The 19,741-nt window shown below is 54.8% G+C and overlaps 1 protein-coding gene across 2 annotated transcripts in view; it reads left to right on the top strand.

The window, feature by feature from the left end:
- Nucleotides 1–19,741, top strand: part of ZNF704 (zinc finger protein 704) — a 36,363-nt gene extending 16,622 nt beyond the window's left edge. Inside the window, exons 3-10 of one of the 2 annotated variants that reach the window (XR_005456245.1) lie at nucleotides 6,461–6,564; nucleotides 7,407–7,639; nucleotides 8,719–8,819; nucleotides 10,225–10,510; nucleotides 11,135–11,239; nucleotides 14,490–14,590; nucleotides 15,920–17,578; nucleotides 18,286–19,741. Coding sequence is in view for 1 of the 2 variants with exons in the window: in XM_038766734.1 (XP_038622662.1) it covers nucleotides 6,461–6,564; nucleotides 7,407–7,639; nucleotides 8,719–8,819; nucleotides 10,225–10,510; nucleotides 11,135–11,239; nucleotides 14,490–14,590; nucleotides 15,920–16,031 (1,042 nt within the window). In the remaining variant the exon portion in view is untranslated. Of the gene's footprint in view, nucleotides 1–6,460; nucleotides 6,565–7,406; nucleotides 7,640–8,718; nucleotides 8,820–10,224; nucleotides 10,511–11,134; nucleotides 11,240–14,489; nucleotides 14,591–15,919 lie in introns of both variants that reach the window. The other variant, XM_038766734.1, reaches the window with a different exon arrangement.

Raw genomic sequence — 19,741 nt, 5'->3', positions numbered from 1 at the left:
CCTCTGACTCCAAAGCCCATGCTCTTTCCACTGAGCCACGCTGCTTCTCAAGAAGGATGGTGTCATCCATCCGAGGGACCCCTGGTGGCTGCTGATTTGCTTTCCTTGAGATCACCAGCCTTGGCCAGGGTCATTCCATATCGAAAGGTTTTTTTTGTGGCAACCACTGAATTTTGGATTATTCTCCACAAAGCCCATGTTTCTCAGTCCCCTCAGTTCTTCAGACGTTAAACAATTCCCTGCCACTGCCACCCTGGCCTTAGTGACCCCCTGAGCGACCTCGTTGGGTTTGCCCTGTGGTCCAGCATGTGTCCTTTCAGAGGGAGACGTTGGGCTGATGAATATTAGGGCCCTGGAAACTCTGGGTCTTCTCTCTCCCAAGTTTGAAAGGACTTTTCTTGAGCCGAGGGCTTGTCAGCCCATGATCAACTAATGTTGGGAAAGAAGGACCTCAGGAAGGCTCAGTAATCAGAGCCTCCTTGGACCCGACCGTGGTTGGGGGCAAAGAGGGGTTGACGGACCCCCTTGAATGCTGCAGTAGCAGCCCTCTAGGGAGCACAGTATGACCTTCAATGGCATTGACCCTGCACCTGTCGGTTGCTCCTCACCCTGCCACCCTTGGGAGAGCTCCCCCAAAACTAGACATGAGGTCCAGAGAAGCTGAGTGACTTGCCCAAAGTCACCCAACAAGCAAATATTGGAGCCAGGATTAGAATCTAATGCCTCTGTCTCCCAGGCCAGTGATCTCTCCACTAGGCCACGGTGCTATTCAGTTACTTCCTTACTTGTAATTTATTGTAATATCAGTCTCACCTGTTAGACTCTAAGCTCCTTGAGGGCAGAGATCATGTCTACCAACTCTACTATACTCCCAAGCTCTTAGTGGAGTGCCCTGCCCAAAATAAGCACTTAGTAAATACCATTGATTGATTGATTCAATGCTCTAAACACAGCAATCCTGAAGTGGATTGATGTCAAAAACCAAAGCCAAGAAGGCGGCCCGAGGAAATCTCCATGGGAGGCCTTCCCAGGGCAGCCTGGCAGCAGAGTCCGGCCTCCCGGGGGGTAGGGGTGCGGATGAGAGAGGGGCCTTGGCCTCCTGAGGACCCTCAGCCACTGGAACTGTAGGAGTTAGGAAGCGTTGCCTGGAGAAGCATGGAAACCTAGGGCTCACTCCTCAGCTCCATCTGATTTCTTGTTTTTGGAGGATTCCAAACCTTAATTTGGTTGGATGCCACCCAAACAGCAATTACAATTTGATTATGCAAATCAGTAACTGTCTTCTAATTATAACCCTACAGTTGAAGGAAGCTATTAGCAAACCAGTTGCAACCAGGAAAGGGAAGAGAATTGGCCGAAAATTTTTCCCTATGTAATAGTGGCCGATGTGAACCTTGCAGATTTTTTTTTAAGCATCTCTGTCTCTCTGTCTGTCTGTCTGTCTGTCTCTCCCCTCTGTTGGGGAGCTGTCCTTCCATCAGTCAATCAACAGTGTTTACTTAACACCTTCTGTGTGCAGGGCATTGTGTTGAGTGCTTGGGAGAGCATACAATAGAAGTTGATCTCATTCAGTAGGAGGACATTCAGTAGGAACCATTACTGCACCATGACTCTAAAGCTGTTTCTGTGTCCGTCTCCCCTCTTAGAATGTCAGTCCCTACCTTGGTGAAGGGTGGAGGCAATGGATCTCGTGCCTCTGTTGTACTTTCCTAATGGCTTACTACAGGGCAGTGCACTTGGTGGTTGCTCAGTACATATCACTGCTACTACTGCTTAAAATCCCTCTCTCTCAAGAATCCTTGTGATTTAGGAGAACAGTAGTAACCCCACGTGTTTGGTAACCTACAGAGCCTCAGAGAGTGTTAAACCTCAGCTGAAAACTGGGAGCCATTTGCCAAGGACAGATCAGCGTGGCGCCTGCCATCAAGAAGGAAGCAGCCCACTTTGAGAAACCCCTTCGCACAAAAAGAGACAAGGAGACGAAGGAGAAACAGCATGGTCTGATGGATAGAGCATGGGCCCGGGAGTCAGAAGGACCTGGGTTCTAATCGTGGCTCTGTTCCTTGTCTTCTGTGTGACCTTGGGCTAGCCACTTCACTTCTCTGGGCCTCAGTTCCCTCATTAAAATGGCGATTAAGGCTGTGAACCCTATGTGGGACAGGGACTGTGTCCAACCCGATTACCTTCTGTCTTCTCCAGTGCTCAGTACAGTGCCTGGCACATAGTAAACACTTAACAAACACCACAGTTATTATCATTATCAATATTAGGAGAGAATGACACCAGGCTGCAAACATTAAGCGCATCATCACAACAAAAAGGGGACCTTGTGGTGAACCCAATGTGGGCAAAACTTTAGGCCCCATGTTAACCTTTTCAGCCACACAGGGATTCAGAGGTGAACTTCACCATCAAAATGTGTGTATATGTGTGGTTTGGTGTGATGTGTGTGTGTGTGTGTGTGTGTGTGTTTGTATATAGTAGCAGGCCATTGTTACATTCTTTGAAAATGCTGAAAAAGGAAATGAATAAGGCACCCAGTGGCCATCGTTCAGTGCCATTGCTGCCACTACTCCAGAAAGGGACTCTGTGAGCACCAGCGGCCTGTGGGCATGTTCTGTCATAGAGGAAAACTCACTGGTTTTGGTGCCTCTTTCCCAGAGAGATACCATCCGCTCTCACCTTCCGTGTCCTTTTGAGGGGTAGGCGTAGTGCATTCCCATTGGCCTCGAGCTGATCCTTAAGCTCCCATTCCACTGATTTCCATTTTTGAATCAGACAAGTGAAACAGCGTGGTTAGTGGCCAGAGCACAGGACTGGGAGTCAGAAGATCTGGGTTCTAATCATGGCTTCATCTCTTACCTGTGGTGTGGCCTTGGCCAAGTCACTTAACTGTTCTGTGCCTCAGTTTCTTCATCTGTGAAATGGGGTCTAAATACCTGTTCTCTCACGCCTCCTTAAACTGGGAGCCCCATGTGTGACAGGCTGTGTCAGATCCGATTACGTTGTGCCACCCCAGGGCCTAGCATAGTAAGCTTAAGAAGTAAGCTTGCAACATTGTAGGTTTAAATAACAGTATTATTATTATTATTATCTTTATCATCCTCATCATTATTATTTGCCAGGCATGGGCTTTTCTGAAGACCTGCAGCTTTTGAAAAAAGACTGTTCTTACCAAATCAATTAAGTCCTTACTTCACATTCTTTTAGACTGTGAGCCCACTGTTGGGTAGGGACTGTCTCTATATGTTGCCAACTTGTACTTCCCAAGCTCTTAGTACAGTGCTCTGCACACAGTAAGCACTCAAGAAATACGATTGATTGATTGATTCTCTCCATTCAGGTGTTCTGATACTTTCCTCTTCCCGCTTTGTTGCTGCTGTGATACGTGTCCACCCTTACTAGTGGTGAGGATGGGATGGGGTCCAGCATGGGAAGAAACCAGGGTCATGGGGACCTGAGGCTCTGTTTGCCTGAGGGTGGTAGAGGGCCCAGTTTGGGGCTTGCCGGCCCCAGACCACTCAAAAAACGGTGTCCCAGGACACGGTGAGTGGGAGGTCACTGATATTATTATTATTTGGCCTGATAGTCAAAAGGACCCGAGTTCTAATCCTGTCTCCTCTACTTGTCTGCTGTGTGACCTTGGGCAAGTCATTTTATTTCCCTGAGCCTCAGTGACCTCATCTGTTAAATGGGGATTAAGACCATGAACCCCATGTGGGACAGGGACTGTGTCCAAACTGATAAGCCTGTATATACCCCAGCGCTTAGAACAATGCTTGACATATAGTAAGCGGTTAACAAATACCGTCATCATCATCATTATTATTATTGTTATTGTTATCATTATTATTATTCCACAGGACAGGGTGAGACTATTTTGGGGCTGGGGTGAAGGCATGGAGAGCTGAGGCAAGGCCACATCATTGCAGTCCACACCTGCCCCTTTCTCCCCCAAACCAGCCGCCAGTCAAATGCTTTTCAGATGGCTCCTTCTTCCAGGGTCAGGTGGGGGAGGATGGGGGCTCTCCCCTGCCAGAGGTGGCACGTGTTTGTTCTGTTGGCTAGGTTCTGCAAGGTTGGATGCCAAACAGATCCAATCAGTAACTGAGCCACTGACTCCAACATGGTAGCTTCCCACCACCAGAATTCCAACTTCCCCAGAAGACTCAAACGTATCTTGAACTTTACTGGTGCAAGCCTTTCACCGGAGAGCAAAATTCTATTTCCAGCACTGGAAAAGATATCTGGTGTAAATTGTGTCTCTTGCTGCTTAACCAACCAGCAGCCTCAGTGTGGGTTTGAGGAAGATGAGGAGGCAGGGAACTCTGCTCTCAAGTCGATCTTCATCTTAACTAGTGAGTGCCAGGCCGCAGGGTATCACCGGTTCAGACAAAATGGACCTCCTCTCCTGGCCTACAGGTCCAGAGACCCAGAGGAGAGGTACCAGGTGGCACCGCACACCAGGCACACTCGGGGAGCCTGTGGTCACTGTGACCTCCAGTGCTTAGGGACCATTCCCGACGCCCCTCGATTCTCCAGCCTGGGGTCCGGCTCCTCAAGGCATGGACGCCCTCCCTGCCCTGGCGTGCCAGCCTCTGGGACATGTGCAGCCGCCCGGCTTATCCCGACATAGTAGCATCTGAGAGAAACAATCCCCCTTCCTTTCCCAGTGTGCCAGCTGCTGGCTCATGTGTGGCCACCCATCTCAGTCCGGTGTGCTGGCCTCTGAAAGTCTTGCCCATCACCTAATGCTCTCTGTGACCTTCCCAGAACTCCTCGGGAGAGGTTAGCTGGCTAAGCAAACAATGATGGAGTAGAGCGAGGCCCAAGCAAGTTCAAAATCGCATTTCCTCTCCACCAATCCCAACTCAGTAATAATAATTGTGGTATTTGTTGAGCGCTTGCTATGTGCCAGGCACTGTACTACACACTGGGGTGGATACAAGTAAATCAGCTTGAACACAGTCCCTGATCCATGTGGGGCTCACAGTCTCAATCCCCATTTTAAAGATGAGGTAACTGGGGCAAAGGGAAGTCAGGTGACTTGCCCAAAGTCACACAGCAGATAAGTGGCAGAGCCGGAATTAGAACCCAGGTCCTTCTGACTCCCAGGCCGATGCTCTAGCCACTCGACCGCGCTGCTTCTCAGTAGCCCGTTTCTGAACAAAGTAATTCATGGTTTGACAGGAAATCCCATAGCCCATTGTCAGGAGAAGAGCGGGCCTGACTCCGGAGCAGGTTGTGTGGCGGCTGGAGGGTGGAGGTCAGCCTCCAGCTCACAGGAAGAAATGATTTCCTGTGAGAGAAGCAGTGTGGCTCAGTGGAAAGAGCCCAGGCTTTGGAGTCAGAGGTCATGGGTTCAAATCCCAGCTCTACCAATTGTTAGCTGTGTGACTTTGGGCTATTCACTTAATTTCTCTTTGCCTCAGTCACCTCATCTGTAAAATGGGGATGAAGACTGTGAGCCCCCAGTGGGACAACCTGATCACCTTGTAACCTCCCCAGTGCTTAGAACAGTGCTTTGCACATAGTAAGCACTTAATAAATGCCATTATTATTATTATTATTATTATTATCATTATTATTATTATTATTATTTTTTCCTGCCATGGGCAGCATCTGGGGTGATGATCCCGATGGAGGGACTCTCGCAGATCGGCCACGGCCCTGCCAACCCCACCAGCCCACCCTCAGAGCCCTGCAGGCCTCTGGGAAGCACCCAGAGCCCCAGTTCCACCATAGTGGAGAACAAAGCCCACCCCTGGGGACAGCGAGATCATCATCATCATCAATCGTATTTATTGAGCGCTTACTGTGTGCAGAGCACTGTACTAAGCGCTTGGGAAGTACCCTGGCCACTGTTGACATGCTTGTGTTCCAGTCGGGGCTGGCCCAGTTCCGTGGGGCCACGGAGTCATGATAATCATTGTGGTATATTTTGAGTGCATACTGTGGTCCAAACACTGTACTGAACAGTGGGAAAAATACAAGGCAGTTAGGTCAGACAGACCACATCCCACAGGGAACTAGCAGTCAAAGAGGAAGGACAACAGGTATTTAACCCCCTTTCACGGTTGAGGAAACTGAGGGTCAGAGAAGTCAAGTGATTTGCCCGAGGTCACACAGCAGGCAAGAGACAGAGCTGGAATTGGAACCCAGTTCCTCCAACTCCCAGGTCCAGGCCCTTTCCGGAGTAATAAACTCCATCCTGTCCAGCTGGTTTGGATGGGAGGTGGAGTTTGGGCAGGGAGGGGGGAGGGGAGGGGTTGCCCATTGGGTCTTGTTGCCCACAGGGACAGTCGCCTTACCTTCATGTCAGTGCTGGGTCCTGGGTGAGTTGGCCAGAGTTAAGGGCTGCCACGTCTTCCTCAAGCCAGCGGCGAGGGCAGGGGGGTGTCTTCTTACCAGCATCCCGGTCACCTCTGACTCTCCTCCTCCTCCACCCTGTGTGCTGCAGGAAGTCTTCCCAAGAACTGGACATGGACCGAGTGACTGCAGCAATGGTGCTCACCAGTTTATCCACCAGCCCTCTGGTCCGCAGCCCGCCTGTTCGCCCTGGTGGTAAGCGGCCGGGTTGGGAGGAGGGGGTGTCCATACTGCCTCCCTCCCTGGCCAGAGGTGGCCAAAGGTCACCAGGGTGGGTGCCAAGGTAGGTCCCCAGGGGTAGGTGGGAAGATGACGAGTGCTGTGTTTGCATGCATGCATGTGTACATGGAGCCCGTCCGTGGGGCTTCCGTGGCATCAGGGAACCAGCGGAACCATCTCCCTGACCGTGCTCCAGTGGGAGTGGGGGAATGTGTCTACCCTAGCAGCCTCCAGCACCCAGAACAGATGGAAGAGTTAGGGTCCTTACCTGTGCCCCAACAAAGCCACCATGCAGAGGGCTGGGCTGGTCATCCCCTAGCCCAGTGCCAGCTTTCCCCGAGGGCCAGGTCGGGGTGTCTGGGCAGGTATCGGCCGGTCCCCCAGGTGCCCTTGGCACGAAGACTTATCGAGTCAGGGGCAGAGGGTGGGGTGGGCTGACCTGTGGCCAGGCAGGAGGTAAGGAAGCTCCGTGCCATTTGCCAATTCTGCACCTCATCCAGGATGGGGACTGGGCACCTCACTTTCCCTCTCTGCACTGGGATCACAAGGATAACAGGCAGCGGGGAAGGAGCTTGCGCATTCCCCAGGACTGCGTTTGGATCCGGTGTTTGGAGTTCAGAAATGGCTGGCAAGTGAGTCTTGGCCTGATGGATTTGGCGACGCTGGGGCACCATCTGAGGCCCAAGGCTGGCCGTGAGGGACCAAGGCACCTTCAGCCTCCTGACCCGGTTCCCAGCCGTCCCCACAGGCACCCGCCCTATGGGCAGCGAGCAGCAGCAGCAGGTGTTAACACTGGGCTCGTCTCTGTGACTTCCCAGAGGGCCTCTATGGGTCGTGGAAGGAAGGAGCCTTTGTGCCTTCGAGCGCGAGCAGCAGCGGCTTCTGGAGCTGGAGCGTGCCTAGTGACCAGTCCAACCCCTCCACCCCATCGCCCCCGCTCTCTGCGGACAGCTTCAAGCCCTTCCGGACGCCCTTGCAGCCGGACGACGGCATCGACGAAACAGAAGCCAACAGCCTTCTCTTCGATGAGCCCATTCCCAGGAAAAGGAAGGTCAGTTCCTGCTTGCTGCCGCCTTTCCCTCCAAGAAATATCTTCTGGTTTCCCCGGGGTGGTAGCAAGCTGGGAGAGAGGGTACCCTTGGTGCCTCCGCAGAGCATAGCTCTGGGCACCTTCAGTACGCACTCAAGTCACTGCCCTGGACACCTGGAGAGCAAGTACTCGATGCCCCACAGAGCCCAGCCCTGGGTACCCAAAGAACAGGCCACTGGTGCCCTTTCAGCCCGCAGCCCTGAGAACCCAATGAGCGTTACTTAATTTTTTTGGTATGGTATTTGTTGAGCGCTTACTACGTGCCAGGCACTGCACTAAGCCCTGGGTAAACACAAGCTAATCAGGTTGGGCACAGTCCATGTCCCACATGGGGCTTATCGTCTTAATCCCCATGTACAGATGAGGTAACCCAGGAACAGAGGAAGCGAAGTGACTTACCCAAGGTCACACAGCAGACAAGTGGCAGAATGGAGATTAAAACCCAGGTCCTCTGACTCCCAAGCCTGTGCTGTTTCCACTAAGCCACGCTGCTTCTTAAGGCGGGAGGTGCAACCCAGCCCAGGGGAAGGAGCTCACTTTAGTTGTGGGAAAGGCTAGAGTGATCGAAGAGACACAAACAATTAGATCCAAGCGCATGGAGGAATGAAATATTCAATAGGAACTGTGCCTGAGAGAGCACTGAGCAGGCCGCAGGGGTGGGAGAGGCCCCTCCCAGTGAGGTGTATGGATTCAGTCGGGAGAAGGGGCTCGCAGAAGCTTCGAGAAAGGAGTAGTACCCTGTTTTCTCCAGCTCCAGACACGCTTCTTCTTGGGTGGGGGCTAAAGCTGGCTCCGGCTTTTCCCGGGAGATAAGGGGGCCAGGTAGGCCGACTCCGCCCTCCCCTACTAGAAAGAGACCCCCCCCTTCACATCCTGGGCTACCCCTGGGGTCCAGGAAAAACAGGTTCTGTCGGCCCCGGGACCTCCCTCTGGGTCGAAGGGTGCAAGGCCCCTTCCATGGGAATTGCCCACACGGCAGTAACAAAGGAGACCAGTCGTGGCCGGGCTCTGGTTAATCTTCTGGCCATCGCACTTGGCAGAACTCCATGAAGGTGGTGTTCAAGTGCCTGTGGAAAAACTGCGGGAAAGTTCTGAGCACTGCGGCCGGGATCCAGAAGCATATCCGGACTGTCCACCTAGGGTAAGGCAGCTCCCCACATTCGTCAGTCCATCCATCCATCCCCCGCCGCCTCCCTCCACTCCCCGGGCCAGTGGGAACCTGTCCCATCCCTCATCCCAATGGGACGGTCTCCCTCCAATCGGGTATCCCGACAACCATGCTTGTGAGAGCCCGGTCCAGAGCCCACTGCTCCCAACCTCCACAGAGCCGGGGTGGTCGTCCCTGGGGGAGAGAGGAGGAGCTTCCTCTGGGAAGGAGCAGGAAAGGGCCAGAGCCGTCAGATACAGCAGCATTGCTGGATGGGGAGACCTGGAGTCCTGCCATAACTGCCCACTCTATGAGTCAACAGTTCTGCTCCCCCGGCCCTGCCTGGCCCGGCCTGGCCTAGTCCAATTCTGCCCAGCCCAGGGTTGAAGGGTTGTAAACAGGGTTGAAGGGAGATGGGACAGGAGGAGACCAGGCTGAGGGGGAAGAGGAAATGGCAGAACCATGAGAAGGATTGCTGAGGATGTTTATAGGCCCCTCGCCCTCTGTGATGGGCAGCAGTGGGAAAAGGGGCTTCACCCTGAGGTAGACAGATCAGGCGGGGATGGCCAGGGGGTCAAGGGGTGAAATTGCAGGGTCTGTGCACACGTGCGCATGCACATACACACACACTAGTAATAATAATAATAGCATTTGTTAAGCACTTACTATGAGTCAAGCACTGTTCTAAGGGCTGGGATAGTTACAAGCTAATCTGGTTAAGTACAGTCCCTGTCCCACAAAGGGCTTACAGTCTTAATTCCCATTTTAAAGATGAGGAAACTTAGGCTCAGAGAAGTGAAGTAACTTACCCAAGGTCACACAGCAAACAAGTGGCAAAGCCAGGATTAAAACCCAGGTCCTTCTGATTCCCAGCTCCAAGCTTTATTCACTGGGCCATGCCCCTTCTCCCCACTCCCTGCCTTAAGAAGAAAATAGACACCATCCGACCCAGACGGGGCAGCGCATTACCTGCTTGGAGGCAGAGAGATGGACCAGAGGGTCTTACACTCCTGTCCTGCTCTGCCATTTAAGAGCTGGTAGCTACTAGGTGGTTGTTAGAAGTCTGATGGCAGAAGGGCAGGATCCATCCCAAGCATAACTTCTGTGGAGCAGGAATGTTGAAAAAGAGGGTTTTTGAGAGCGTTGTTGGTTTGGCAAATCCGCAGAAGCCAGGAACAGGGAACCCGTCCCTTCTGCCCCGCCATCCGCCGGAGCTCATGCCTTTGTTAAGCATCAGGCTGGAGTGTGACGGGGTCCTGCGTGGCCCAGCTGGAAGCACTCGGGGTTTCCTGGGAGGACGCCGGCTGAGCCCGGAGGGAGACCCAGGCTGCCCAGGGAACTCGAGGCCCCTGAGCTGGGCAGAGCCCAGCGAGCACTTCCTCCACCTGCTCCATCCTAGGCGTGTGGGTGACTCGGACTACAGCGATGGCGAGGAGGATTTTTACTACACGGAGATAAAACTCAACACCGACTCAGTCACTGAGGGGCTCGGCAGCCTTTCCCCGGCATCCCCCTCCCCACCTCTCGCACCACCCCCTATCGTTTTCCCCGTCCCGGATGGGGGCTGGACCGCGTCCACTGGCCGAAGGCCTGTCGCCAAGCCCGAGGAGATGAAACCGGGGACACCCCTGAGCCGTTCGGCTCCCAGCACCCTCTACCTCGTGCACACGGACCATGCCTACCAGGTAATAAATGAGGGTGAAGAGGGCAGGGGGCGGACTGTGAGGAGGAGGAGGAGGAGGCTTTACCTCCCCAGTCCCCTCTTCTGACTTCACCCCAGGGGACTGGCTCTCCGGGGCATCCTAGAAGATGGGGAGCAGGTTGCAGCGGGAGGGAGAAGGAAGGATCCCGGCCCACAGGAGGGGCGATGGCCCAGGTTCCCCGGGGCCAGGAGGTGCCGGCCAGGGGCTGTGGGCCATCTCCAGTCCCAGACTCCACCCTCGTTGATCACCCTTTCTGGGCTGCTTGGGGTTCCAAGGTAGGAACTCACCTGTCGGCCCGGAGCACCGTCCTTTGTCTCCCAGCTCCTCCACCAGGGCTCCCGCTCGCCAAAGCTGGTGGGGCTTCCCCGGGACTGGCGTTTGTGCTCCCGAGGTTTGAACAGCAAACAGAAAACCCAAACTGCCTCCCCAGCTCAGCTAGCTACCCTCTTCTCGGCCGTGGATCCCACTGGGCTGTTTTCTTGGCATGGTGGTGATGCTGGAGGAGGGAGAGGAGTTGGGGGTGGCCTGCAAAGTAATAATTGCTTCTCACTTCCTTCCTTCTGGTCTCTCTTTCCGTGTCTGTGCCCATCTCCTGGACGGAAATAGGCCACACCCCCGGTGAGCATCCCTGGCCCAGCCAGGTTCACCCCCAGTGGCGGCAGCTTCAGCATCTCTTGGCAGTCCCCCCCGGTCCCTTTCACAGGCACGCCGGTGAGCCGGGCGGGAGGGTGGGAGGGATGGGGTGGGTGGGCGGGCCAGCCAGAAAGCGGGGTGAGCATGTCCCTTTCTGGGTGGCTGGGGCCTGACTTCTAGGAATGTCTGGGAGCAGGGCAGTGAGATTCATTAATTCATTCGATTGTATTTGTTGAGCGCTTACTGTGTGCAGAGCACTGTACTAAGCGCTTGAGAAGCACAAGTCGGCAACATATAGAGACAGTCCCTACCCAGTAACAGGCTCACAGTCTAGAAAGGGGAGACAGACAACAAAACATGTAGACAGGTGTCAAAATCATCAGAACAAGTAGAATTAAAGCTATATGCGTATCATTAACAAATAGAATGGTAAATATGTACAGGTAAATAGAGTAATAAGTCTGTACAAATATATATATACAAGTGCTGTGGGAAGGGGAAGGAGGTAGGGCGGGGGGATGGGGAGGAGGAGAGGAAAAAGGGGGCTCAGTCTGGGAAGGCCTCCTGGAGGAGGTGAGTTCTCAGTAGGGCTTTGAAGGGAGGAAGAGACCTAGTTTGGCGAATGTGTGGAGGGAGGGCATTCCAGGCCGGGGGAAGGATGGGCCAGGGGTCGACGGCGAGATGGGTGAGAACAAGGTACAGTGAGGAGGTTAGCGGCAGAGGAGTGGGGAGTGCGGGCTGGGCTGGAGAAGGAGATTAGGGAGGTGAGGTAGGAGGGGGCGAGGGGATGGACAGCCTTGAAGCCGAGAGTGAGGAGTTTTTGCTTGATGGGTAGGTTGACAGGCAGCCACTGGAGATTTTTGAGGAGGGGAGTAACATGCCCAGAGCGTTTCTGCACAAAGATGATCCGGGCAGCAGAGTGAAGTATAGACTGAAGCGGGGAGAGACAGGAGGATGGGAGATCAGAGTGGGGGCTGATGCAGTAATCCAGTTGGGCTAGGATGAGAGATTGAACCAGCAAGGTAGCGGTTTGGATGGAGAGGAAAGGGTAGATCTTGGCAATGTTGCGGAGGTGAGACTGACAGGTTTTGGTAACGGATTGGATGTGTGGGGTGAACGAGAGAGCGGAGTCGAGGATGACACCAAGGTTGCGGGCTTGTGAGACAGGAAGGATGGTAGTGCCGTCTACAGTGACGGGAAAGTCAGGGAGAGGGCAGGGTTTTGGGAGGGAAGATAAGGAGTTCAGTCTTGAACATACTGAGTTTTAGATGGCGGGCAGACATCCAGATGGAGATGTCCTGAAGGCAGGAAGGACATGAGCCTGGAGGGAGGGAGAGAGAGCAGGAGCAGAGATGTAGATTTGGGTGTCATCAGCATAGAGGTGATAGTTGAAGCTGTGGGAGCGAATGAGTTCACCAAGGGAGTATAGATAGAGAACAGAAGGGGACCAAGAACTGACCCTTGAGGAACCCCTACAGTAAGGGGATGGGAGGGGAAGGAGGAGCCTGCAAAGGAGACTGAGAATGAATGGTGGGAGAGATAAGAGGAGAACCAGGAGAGGACGGAGTCTGTGAAGCCAAGGTTGCATAGCATGTTGAGGAGACCGTGAGCCCATTGTTGGGTAGGGACCATCTCTATATGTTGCCAACTTGTACTTCCCAAGCGCTTAGTACAGTGTTCTGCACACAGTAGTGCTCCATCAATACGATTGAATGAATGAATGAATGAATGAATGAAAGAATGAGAAGGAGGTGGTCCACAGGTTCGAAGGCAGCTGAGAGGTCGAGGAGGATTAGGATAGAGTAGGAGCCGTTGGATTTGACAAGAAGGAGGTCGTTGGTGACCTTGGATAGGGCAGTTTTGGTGGCATGTAGGGGACAGAAGCCAGATTGGAGGGGGTCAAGGAGAGAGTTGGCGTTGAGGAATTCGAGGCAGCGGGTGTAGACGAGTCGTTCTAGGAGCTTGGAAAGGAAGGGTAGGAGGGAGATAGGGTGATAACTAGAAGGGGGGGTGGGGTCAAGAGAGGGCTTTTTTAGGATGGGGGAGATGTGGGCATGTTTGAAGGCAGAGGGGAAGGAACCAGTGGAGAGTGAGCTGATGAAGGTGGAAGTTAAGGAGGGGAGGAGGGAAGGGGCGAGAGATTTCCTAAGATGAGAAGGAATGGGGTCTGAATCACAGGTGGATGGAGTAGCACTTGAGAGGAGGGAGGAGATCTCATCTGAAGATACTGCTGGGAAGGATGGGAGAGTAGCGGAGAGGGTTGAGAGCGGGGGTGTTGGAGAAGGGGGAGGAATGACTTTGGGGAGCTCAGACCTGATGGAGTTAATTTTACTAATGAAGTAGGAGGCCAGATCGTTGTGGGTGAGGGATGGAGGAAGGGGAGGAACAGGGGCCCTGAGAAGGGAGTTAAATGAACGGAAGAGCTGATGGGGATGATGGGCATGGGTGTCAATAAGGGAGGAGAAATAGTTTTGCCTGGCAGAGGAGAGGGCAGAGTTAAGGCAGGAAAGAATAAACTTGGGAGATCTCATCCCATCCGTTCACGGGGAACAAATGACCTCCCCGAGATGCTTACTGTGTCCACTTCTGCATGAGGGAAGTTGTCTGGGGCCCTGGGCCGGGCTGCAAACTCTTTCCAAGCCTGTCCTCAAACGTCCCCCGCCATACACAGCTCCTCTCCCCTCCCTCATCTGGACTCCCGCCCGCGGATCCGAGGCCCGGGCCAGGACCCAGAACAGCCATACCTTGGGAAGAACCCTTTATGGATATTGGGATCCAAACAAACAAAAACCCGTCGGTGACCTTTCTGCGAGGCCTGGCCTGGCCTAGGCAAAAAGAAAGGAAACGTGTGCGGGAACAGACAAAGGGATTTAAGTGTGAGAGGAAGAGGACTAGGTTTGAGGCTTTAAATCATGACGGCCTGAAGAACCTCACAAGTACTGAGAGGCTGAACCATTTCACCTAAACTAAGGGTGTCGTGATTGCCGCTCCCTCCTGACAAGTGCAAGGCCCCAGGAGGCTCACATCCCCCAGCACCCACGTCCACAGGGGTCCGGTGCCCTCACCCGGAAAGATTTGAACAGCAGCGGCGGTTCTCTGGGCCGGGGCAACGCGTGCCCGATCCAGGCAGGCTTGGATCGTCACCCAAACGTTCCCCAGAGCCCCACGGGTGCAACCTGACCTGAACAAGCCGCACCAACTGGGACCCCTTTCCTTCCCTCCAGGACTCGGGCTCTGCCGCCCCCTGGGCTTAGCCCCAAGGGGGTGAGGGTCACACCTTGTGACCCAGAACTCCCAATGCCCAATTGTGCTTCCTCATGCCTTATAGGTGTCCCCCATGGTGGACTGTCGCCCGGCGGCCCAGGTTGAGCAGAGGCAGCACGTGCAAGCAATCCTGTCCTCCCCGCCCAGAGGAGTGTTCAGCCTGAGGTACCGTCTGGCCTGGTCCGGTCACCCCATCCCCTGCCGATCCCCTCGCCCTCACTTCCTGTCCGAGTGGAAGACGCTGCAGTCCGTACACGCACCTTGCACATGCATACACACACACACGTGTCAGTCATATTATTAAGCACTTAGTGTGTGCAGAGCACTGTACTAAGTGCTTGGGAGAGTACAATACAACAACAAAGGGATACACTCCCTACCCACAACGATCTTATAGTCTAGCTGTAAGCTGTGGCAAAAGGCAGGGTTCTACCTTCAGAAAGGCCATATGTACACATGTGTGTGTGTGTGCGCGCATGCACATGTGAGAGAAAGAGCGCGAGCATGTAGGCTCACAAGGCTCTGCAACAGGGTTTTCTTCTTTTTGTCCCTGAATGACAGCAGCTGCCCAGGGTTAGTACTGGACTCATACAATCCCATCACCCAACCAGAGCCACCTACCTCTGTGGCAGGGTGACTGATGCATAAGAATAATAATGGTATTTGTTAAGCGCTGTCAAGCACTGTTCTGAATGCTGATAGATGCAAGGTAATTAGGTTGTCCCATGTGAGACTCACAGTCTTCATCCCGGTTTTAAAGATGAGGTAACTGAGGCACAGAAAAGTGAAGTGACTTGCCCAAGTTCACACAGCAGATAAATGGCAGATCTGGGATTAGAACCCACATCCTCTGACGCCCAAGCCTGTGCTCTTGCCACTAAGCCACGCAGCATGGGCTAATGGGAAGAGCACGGGCCTGGGATTCAGAGGATCTGGGTTCTAATCCTGGCTCTGCCAGTTGTCTGCTGTGTAAAAGTCACTTCACTTCTCTGTGCCTCAGTTACCTCATCTGTAAAATGGGGATTAAATTCTACTTCCTATACTTAAACTATGTGCCCCATGTGGACAGGGGCTGTGTCCAAACTGAATATCTTGTACCTGTCCCCAGAGGTTAGAACAGTGCTTGGTACATAGTAAGCGCTTAACAAACACCAAAATGATGAATTATTATAAGGGAAACACTGCCAGTTCTTCCAGAACCAGGCTTCCTGTTGCCGACAGCGGCCGAGGTCCTGAGAAGACAACACGCTCTAGGCCGGCTTTGCAGCAGAGGCTCGGCTTGGGCAGCAGAGCCCCATCGCCTCAGGGGCACAGCCTCCCTATGAAGGACCCCGGGACCCATCACTGGGGGAGCCGCCAGACCCAGGTCTGGGTTCGACCCCTGGGGCCAGAAGGTTCCCAGCCAGGATTAGCTGCCCAAGCTTGCCCAGAGCAGGGGTGGTGGGAGGTGGGAAAACTGCCAGTGACCGGCACCCACCCGCCTCTGTCTTCCAGGAAGCCACGAGGGGAGGGCAGGAAGTGCCGGAAAGTGTACGGCACGGACAACCGGGACCTCTGGTGCACGGCCTGCCGCTGGAAGAAGGCCTGTCAGCGCTTCACGGACTGAGGAGCTGATAGAACCCCCGACCCCTCCCCGGACCTCGCCACGGACCCTGCCCCGGCCCACCATGCCGGGTTTGGAAAAGGACTTGTTCTCTATGTCAAGTCCACAGAGCCAGCAGCACCTCAGACCCCCAGACAAACAGCAGCAAAAATCCCCACCACCACCTAGGTCTCTCCCCAACGAAGGCAGCCCTCCCCCGGACTCCCGCCTCATCACTGCCACAGCGTGAGCTACATCCGCAGCACGCGCAGACGGGAGCCCCGTGAGCTATGCTCCGCCCAGCCCTCGTGGCCAGGAGACCCTGGAGGAGTCTCATTCTCGGTATTGCCAGAGACCCTGCCCTTCCTTATGTTTCCCGAGGCTGCACCCGATGCCTCCTGGCCTGCAGCCCCCAGCCACCCCTCACCGATATCTGATTGGGCACAAGCAGGTGGCCCTCAGCCTGCCCCAAAATCTAAGGGGGCCCTTTCCCTGATGAGCTCCGGGCCCAGCGGGCCCCCTGGCAGTGTGGTGCTCTGCCCTGTGGGGACTGCCCTTCCAGGGAGCTCCAGAGCAGCGTCCACTCCAAATGCACTCCCAGGGCTCTGTGCCCTTGGGACAGACAGGAGAGGACAGGGAGAAAGAAAGCCCAGGGCTGCCAATCACCATTCCTCCAGAAGGCGAACTGACGTTCTGAACGCCGGGAAGCCCCTGGGAGACTTGGCCATCCAGAGGTCAGAGCCACATTTGCTCTCCCCGAGGTTACTCTCTCCTCCCGAGCCAACAAAAGCCAGCACTGTAGAGGAGGTGTGCTCAGGACTGAGTCACGGGGGCAGGGGTCGCAGGGGTGCCTGGGGAGATTGTCAACCGGGGGTGTCACAGTGACCACCGAAAGAGGGTGGGTTGGGAGTCACCTAGGACCTGCCAAGGGCTCATTTCTTATTCTGGCAAAGGAAGTGAAGGCAGCTGGCATATGGCCATTCAATGCCCATTCCACCTCCCGTCCCTACCCCGCTCCGTGATGTTCTTATCTTTTAGCCACAGTCTCCCCTGCCCCGCTGGACTCTTCTAGCCCCAGTGGGTGACTGGCCCATCGATCCAGCCTGCCCATTTGGGGCAAAGCCACGAAACCGCAGGGCTCAGAAAACACTGGTGACATCCGGCCTCCCTAGGCCAATATGGAACTACCATCTAAAAGCTCTCTCCAACCTCGACAACAGCCCTGTCCACCTCTCCCTCACAAGACAGTCACTCCCTGGCCTTGCCTGGCACCAGCCCTGGCCCAGCCATGGGAGGGCAAATGCCAATCTGAGAGTCAGGCCTACGGCCCGGGGCAGCTTGGGCTAGGCTCCCAGGAGTCATCCCAGGCTCCCTGACTCATCTTCCAGGCACAGGAAATTCCTCCCCCGTGGACCCCCAGGTCATCCTGGCCCACCGTGACTGTTTCTTGGGGGTTTCATGTGGAAATCTCCAGGGGGAAATAATCAATATGGAATCAAGCAAGAAGGGGCATTTCCAGTAGCAGATCGGCAATGGATTTGTTGGCAGTGACAGCAAGAACAGCAGCGCTGGTAAGAACCGGGCACCAGAAGGAACCAGCATAGGCCCCGCCCAGCCTGTCAGACCAAACTCAGATTTTTCATCCGTCCCCCTTCTAGGGAAGCTTGCTGCCTCTCCCAAACCTCCCGAAAGGCCACCCCGTGGGCAGTCCTGTGGCTGGTCTCATGGCTGGGCCCTGGCCGGCGGCAAAGCAGGGCCAGAGTGGCCTTGCTTCCTCCTGCTTTGGCTCCCAGCCTGGACATGTTCCCGTCTGGCTCCCTGGCCACGGGCCAGTAGCCCCGGTAGCACCTCTACAGGATGACCCACCTACAACCAGGCTGCGACGGGTGCCAAACTTGGGGGAGGGTCCCCAGCTGCAGGAGCCTCTCGGGGCTGACCCCAAAAACATGCAGCTGGATTGTGGGGGGTGGGGAACCACCAGACAGGCTCCCCTCCCACAGATCCCCAGAGAGCAGGGGAGAAGGTGGCACTGAGCATCCCTCCTCCTGCTCTCCTCACCTCCCTCTCCCCCCACCAGCTTCTCAGAGTTCTGTCCTCCAGGGCACAGAGGGCATGGTCCTCCCACTCTGAGCCCCCACTCTGTCGCATAGATGTCTCTTCTCCCTTAGTCCCTCCACAGAGACATTTCTTCCCCCTCCCCCCGCCGAAAATATCTCTCATCCTATCCAGAACTATCCCTTCCAACCCTCGTAAATGCAAACTCGTCTCACTTCCTCAGGGAGAGCAAGAGTGAGGCCGGCTCGCTGGCCAAGGAAGAACAGGGTGAGGCCTGTTGGGAAACACACTGGGAGCCCAGATGGAGCCAGTTGTCAAAGAAGAAGCTGCCAGCCAGTGGCGGTCCCAGACAGAAGCCTGAGGCTCTGCGGTAACCTTCTCCTTCTCCAGCCACCCCCGGGGCGGACAGGCTGGAGCCAGGAAGCATTCCCTGTCCATTGGCTCCTCCTGCCAACTGCTGTCCTAGCCTCCAGCAGCCCATCCCTCTGTGTACACACTGGCTGGTCCTCAGCCGGCAATCCAGTCCTCGGGCAACCGTGGAGCGACTCTCTCTGACCTCTGACCTCTCCACCCCAGGGTCCCCCGGGGTGGGGGATGGGCCACCCAGAAAGAGCTGCCCTCCGTGATCGGGTTTTCTAGAGATTTACGTTTTGCAAGACAATCTCACTTTTTGTAACTTTGCTGACGGTCGTAGATTGAGAATGGTATTTGGAATGCCAAAGCTGAAAATTAAATCTCCGAAAAATTCTAGGCAAATTGGTTTTCCTAATGCAATTCCTGGGATACTGGTTCATTCGACCCGGGCCCCAGTAGGGTGGGCAGCAGGATCAGAGATCCACTGGCTGTGTCTTCCAGGGGACAAGGGTCTGGGAACCGCAGGGAGCTTGTTTGGCACAGAAGGACCTGACTTTCTTCCTGAAACGGGCCGAGGCGGCCTGCCTCGCAGGCTCAGAACTTGCTGCACACTGTCTTCTTAGACCAAGGGCTATCCTCCTCCGAGGCGAGCTGCTCCAGCAAGGTCAGCTCTGAAGACACCAGACTCTTTACGGACAGTCATCTCTCTCTCCCTCGCTCTTCCTTTCTCTTTCACACACACCGTGATCTACAGAAACCAAAACCCGAGTGCACCCCCAGCCATCCCCACAGCTGCCAGGCACCAGCCAGCCTTTCTCAAGGGGGTGTCCCAGGCAGGAGGCAAGCTGTCCAGCTGTGGGGTCAGAGAGAGCCGGCCCCACGGAGACTCAGAGCTCTGGGCCACGTATGGACATCCAGGGAAGAAACTGTCGTGCAGTGGCACCATCCATCATCCCTGGCCCACAGCCAGCCCTCAATACATTAGATCCAGAGATGCATTTCCCAAAAGTGGCCTCCCTCGCCAAGCTGTCGCCCAATTTATCTGGGAAACCCGTGTCTTTGCCCAACGTAAACCCACCGCTGGTGTCCAGAGCCGCAGACAGGGCACCTGGATCACTGGGCAGAAAGGAGCCCAGAGAGGTTCTTGTTGCTGAGCACACTGTCCCCAGCTTTCCTGGAAATCTTCCTCCTCTCTCACTTGGTCAACCTCGGAGCCTGGCTCCAACGAGAGGTGCAGTTATCAAACCATCTTCTCTCCTTGCCCTTTCAGAGCCAATGATCCCCAGACCATGATAGACCGGAATTCCTTTCCCAGACAGAGTGGG

This window comes from Tachyglossus aculeatus, chromosome 25 (genome assembly GCF_015852505.1).
Source record: "Tachyglossus aculeatus isolate mTacAcu1 chromosome 25, mTacAcu1.pri, whole genome shotgun sequence".
NCBI classification, from domain to species: domain Eukaryota; kingdom Metazoa; phylum Chordata; class Mammalia; order Monotremata; family Tachyglossidae; genus Tachyglossus; species Tachyglossus aculeatus.
Note: the sequence above shows the minus strand (reverse complement) of the source record. Positions and strands in the feature narration are given on the sequence as shown.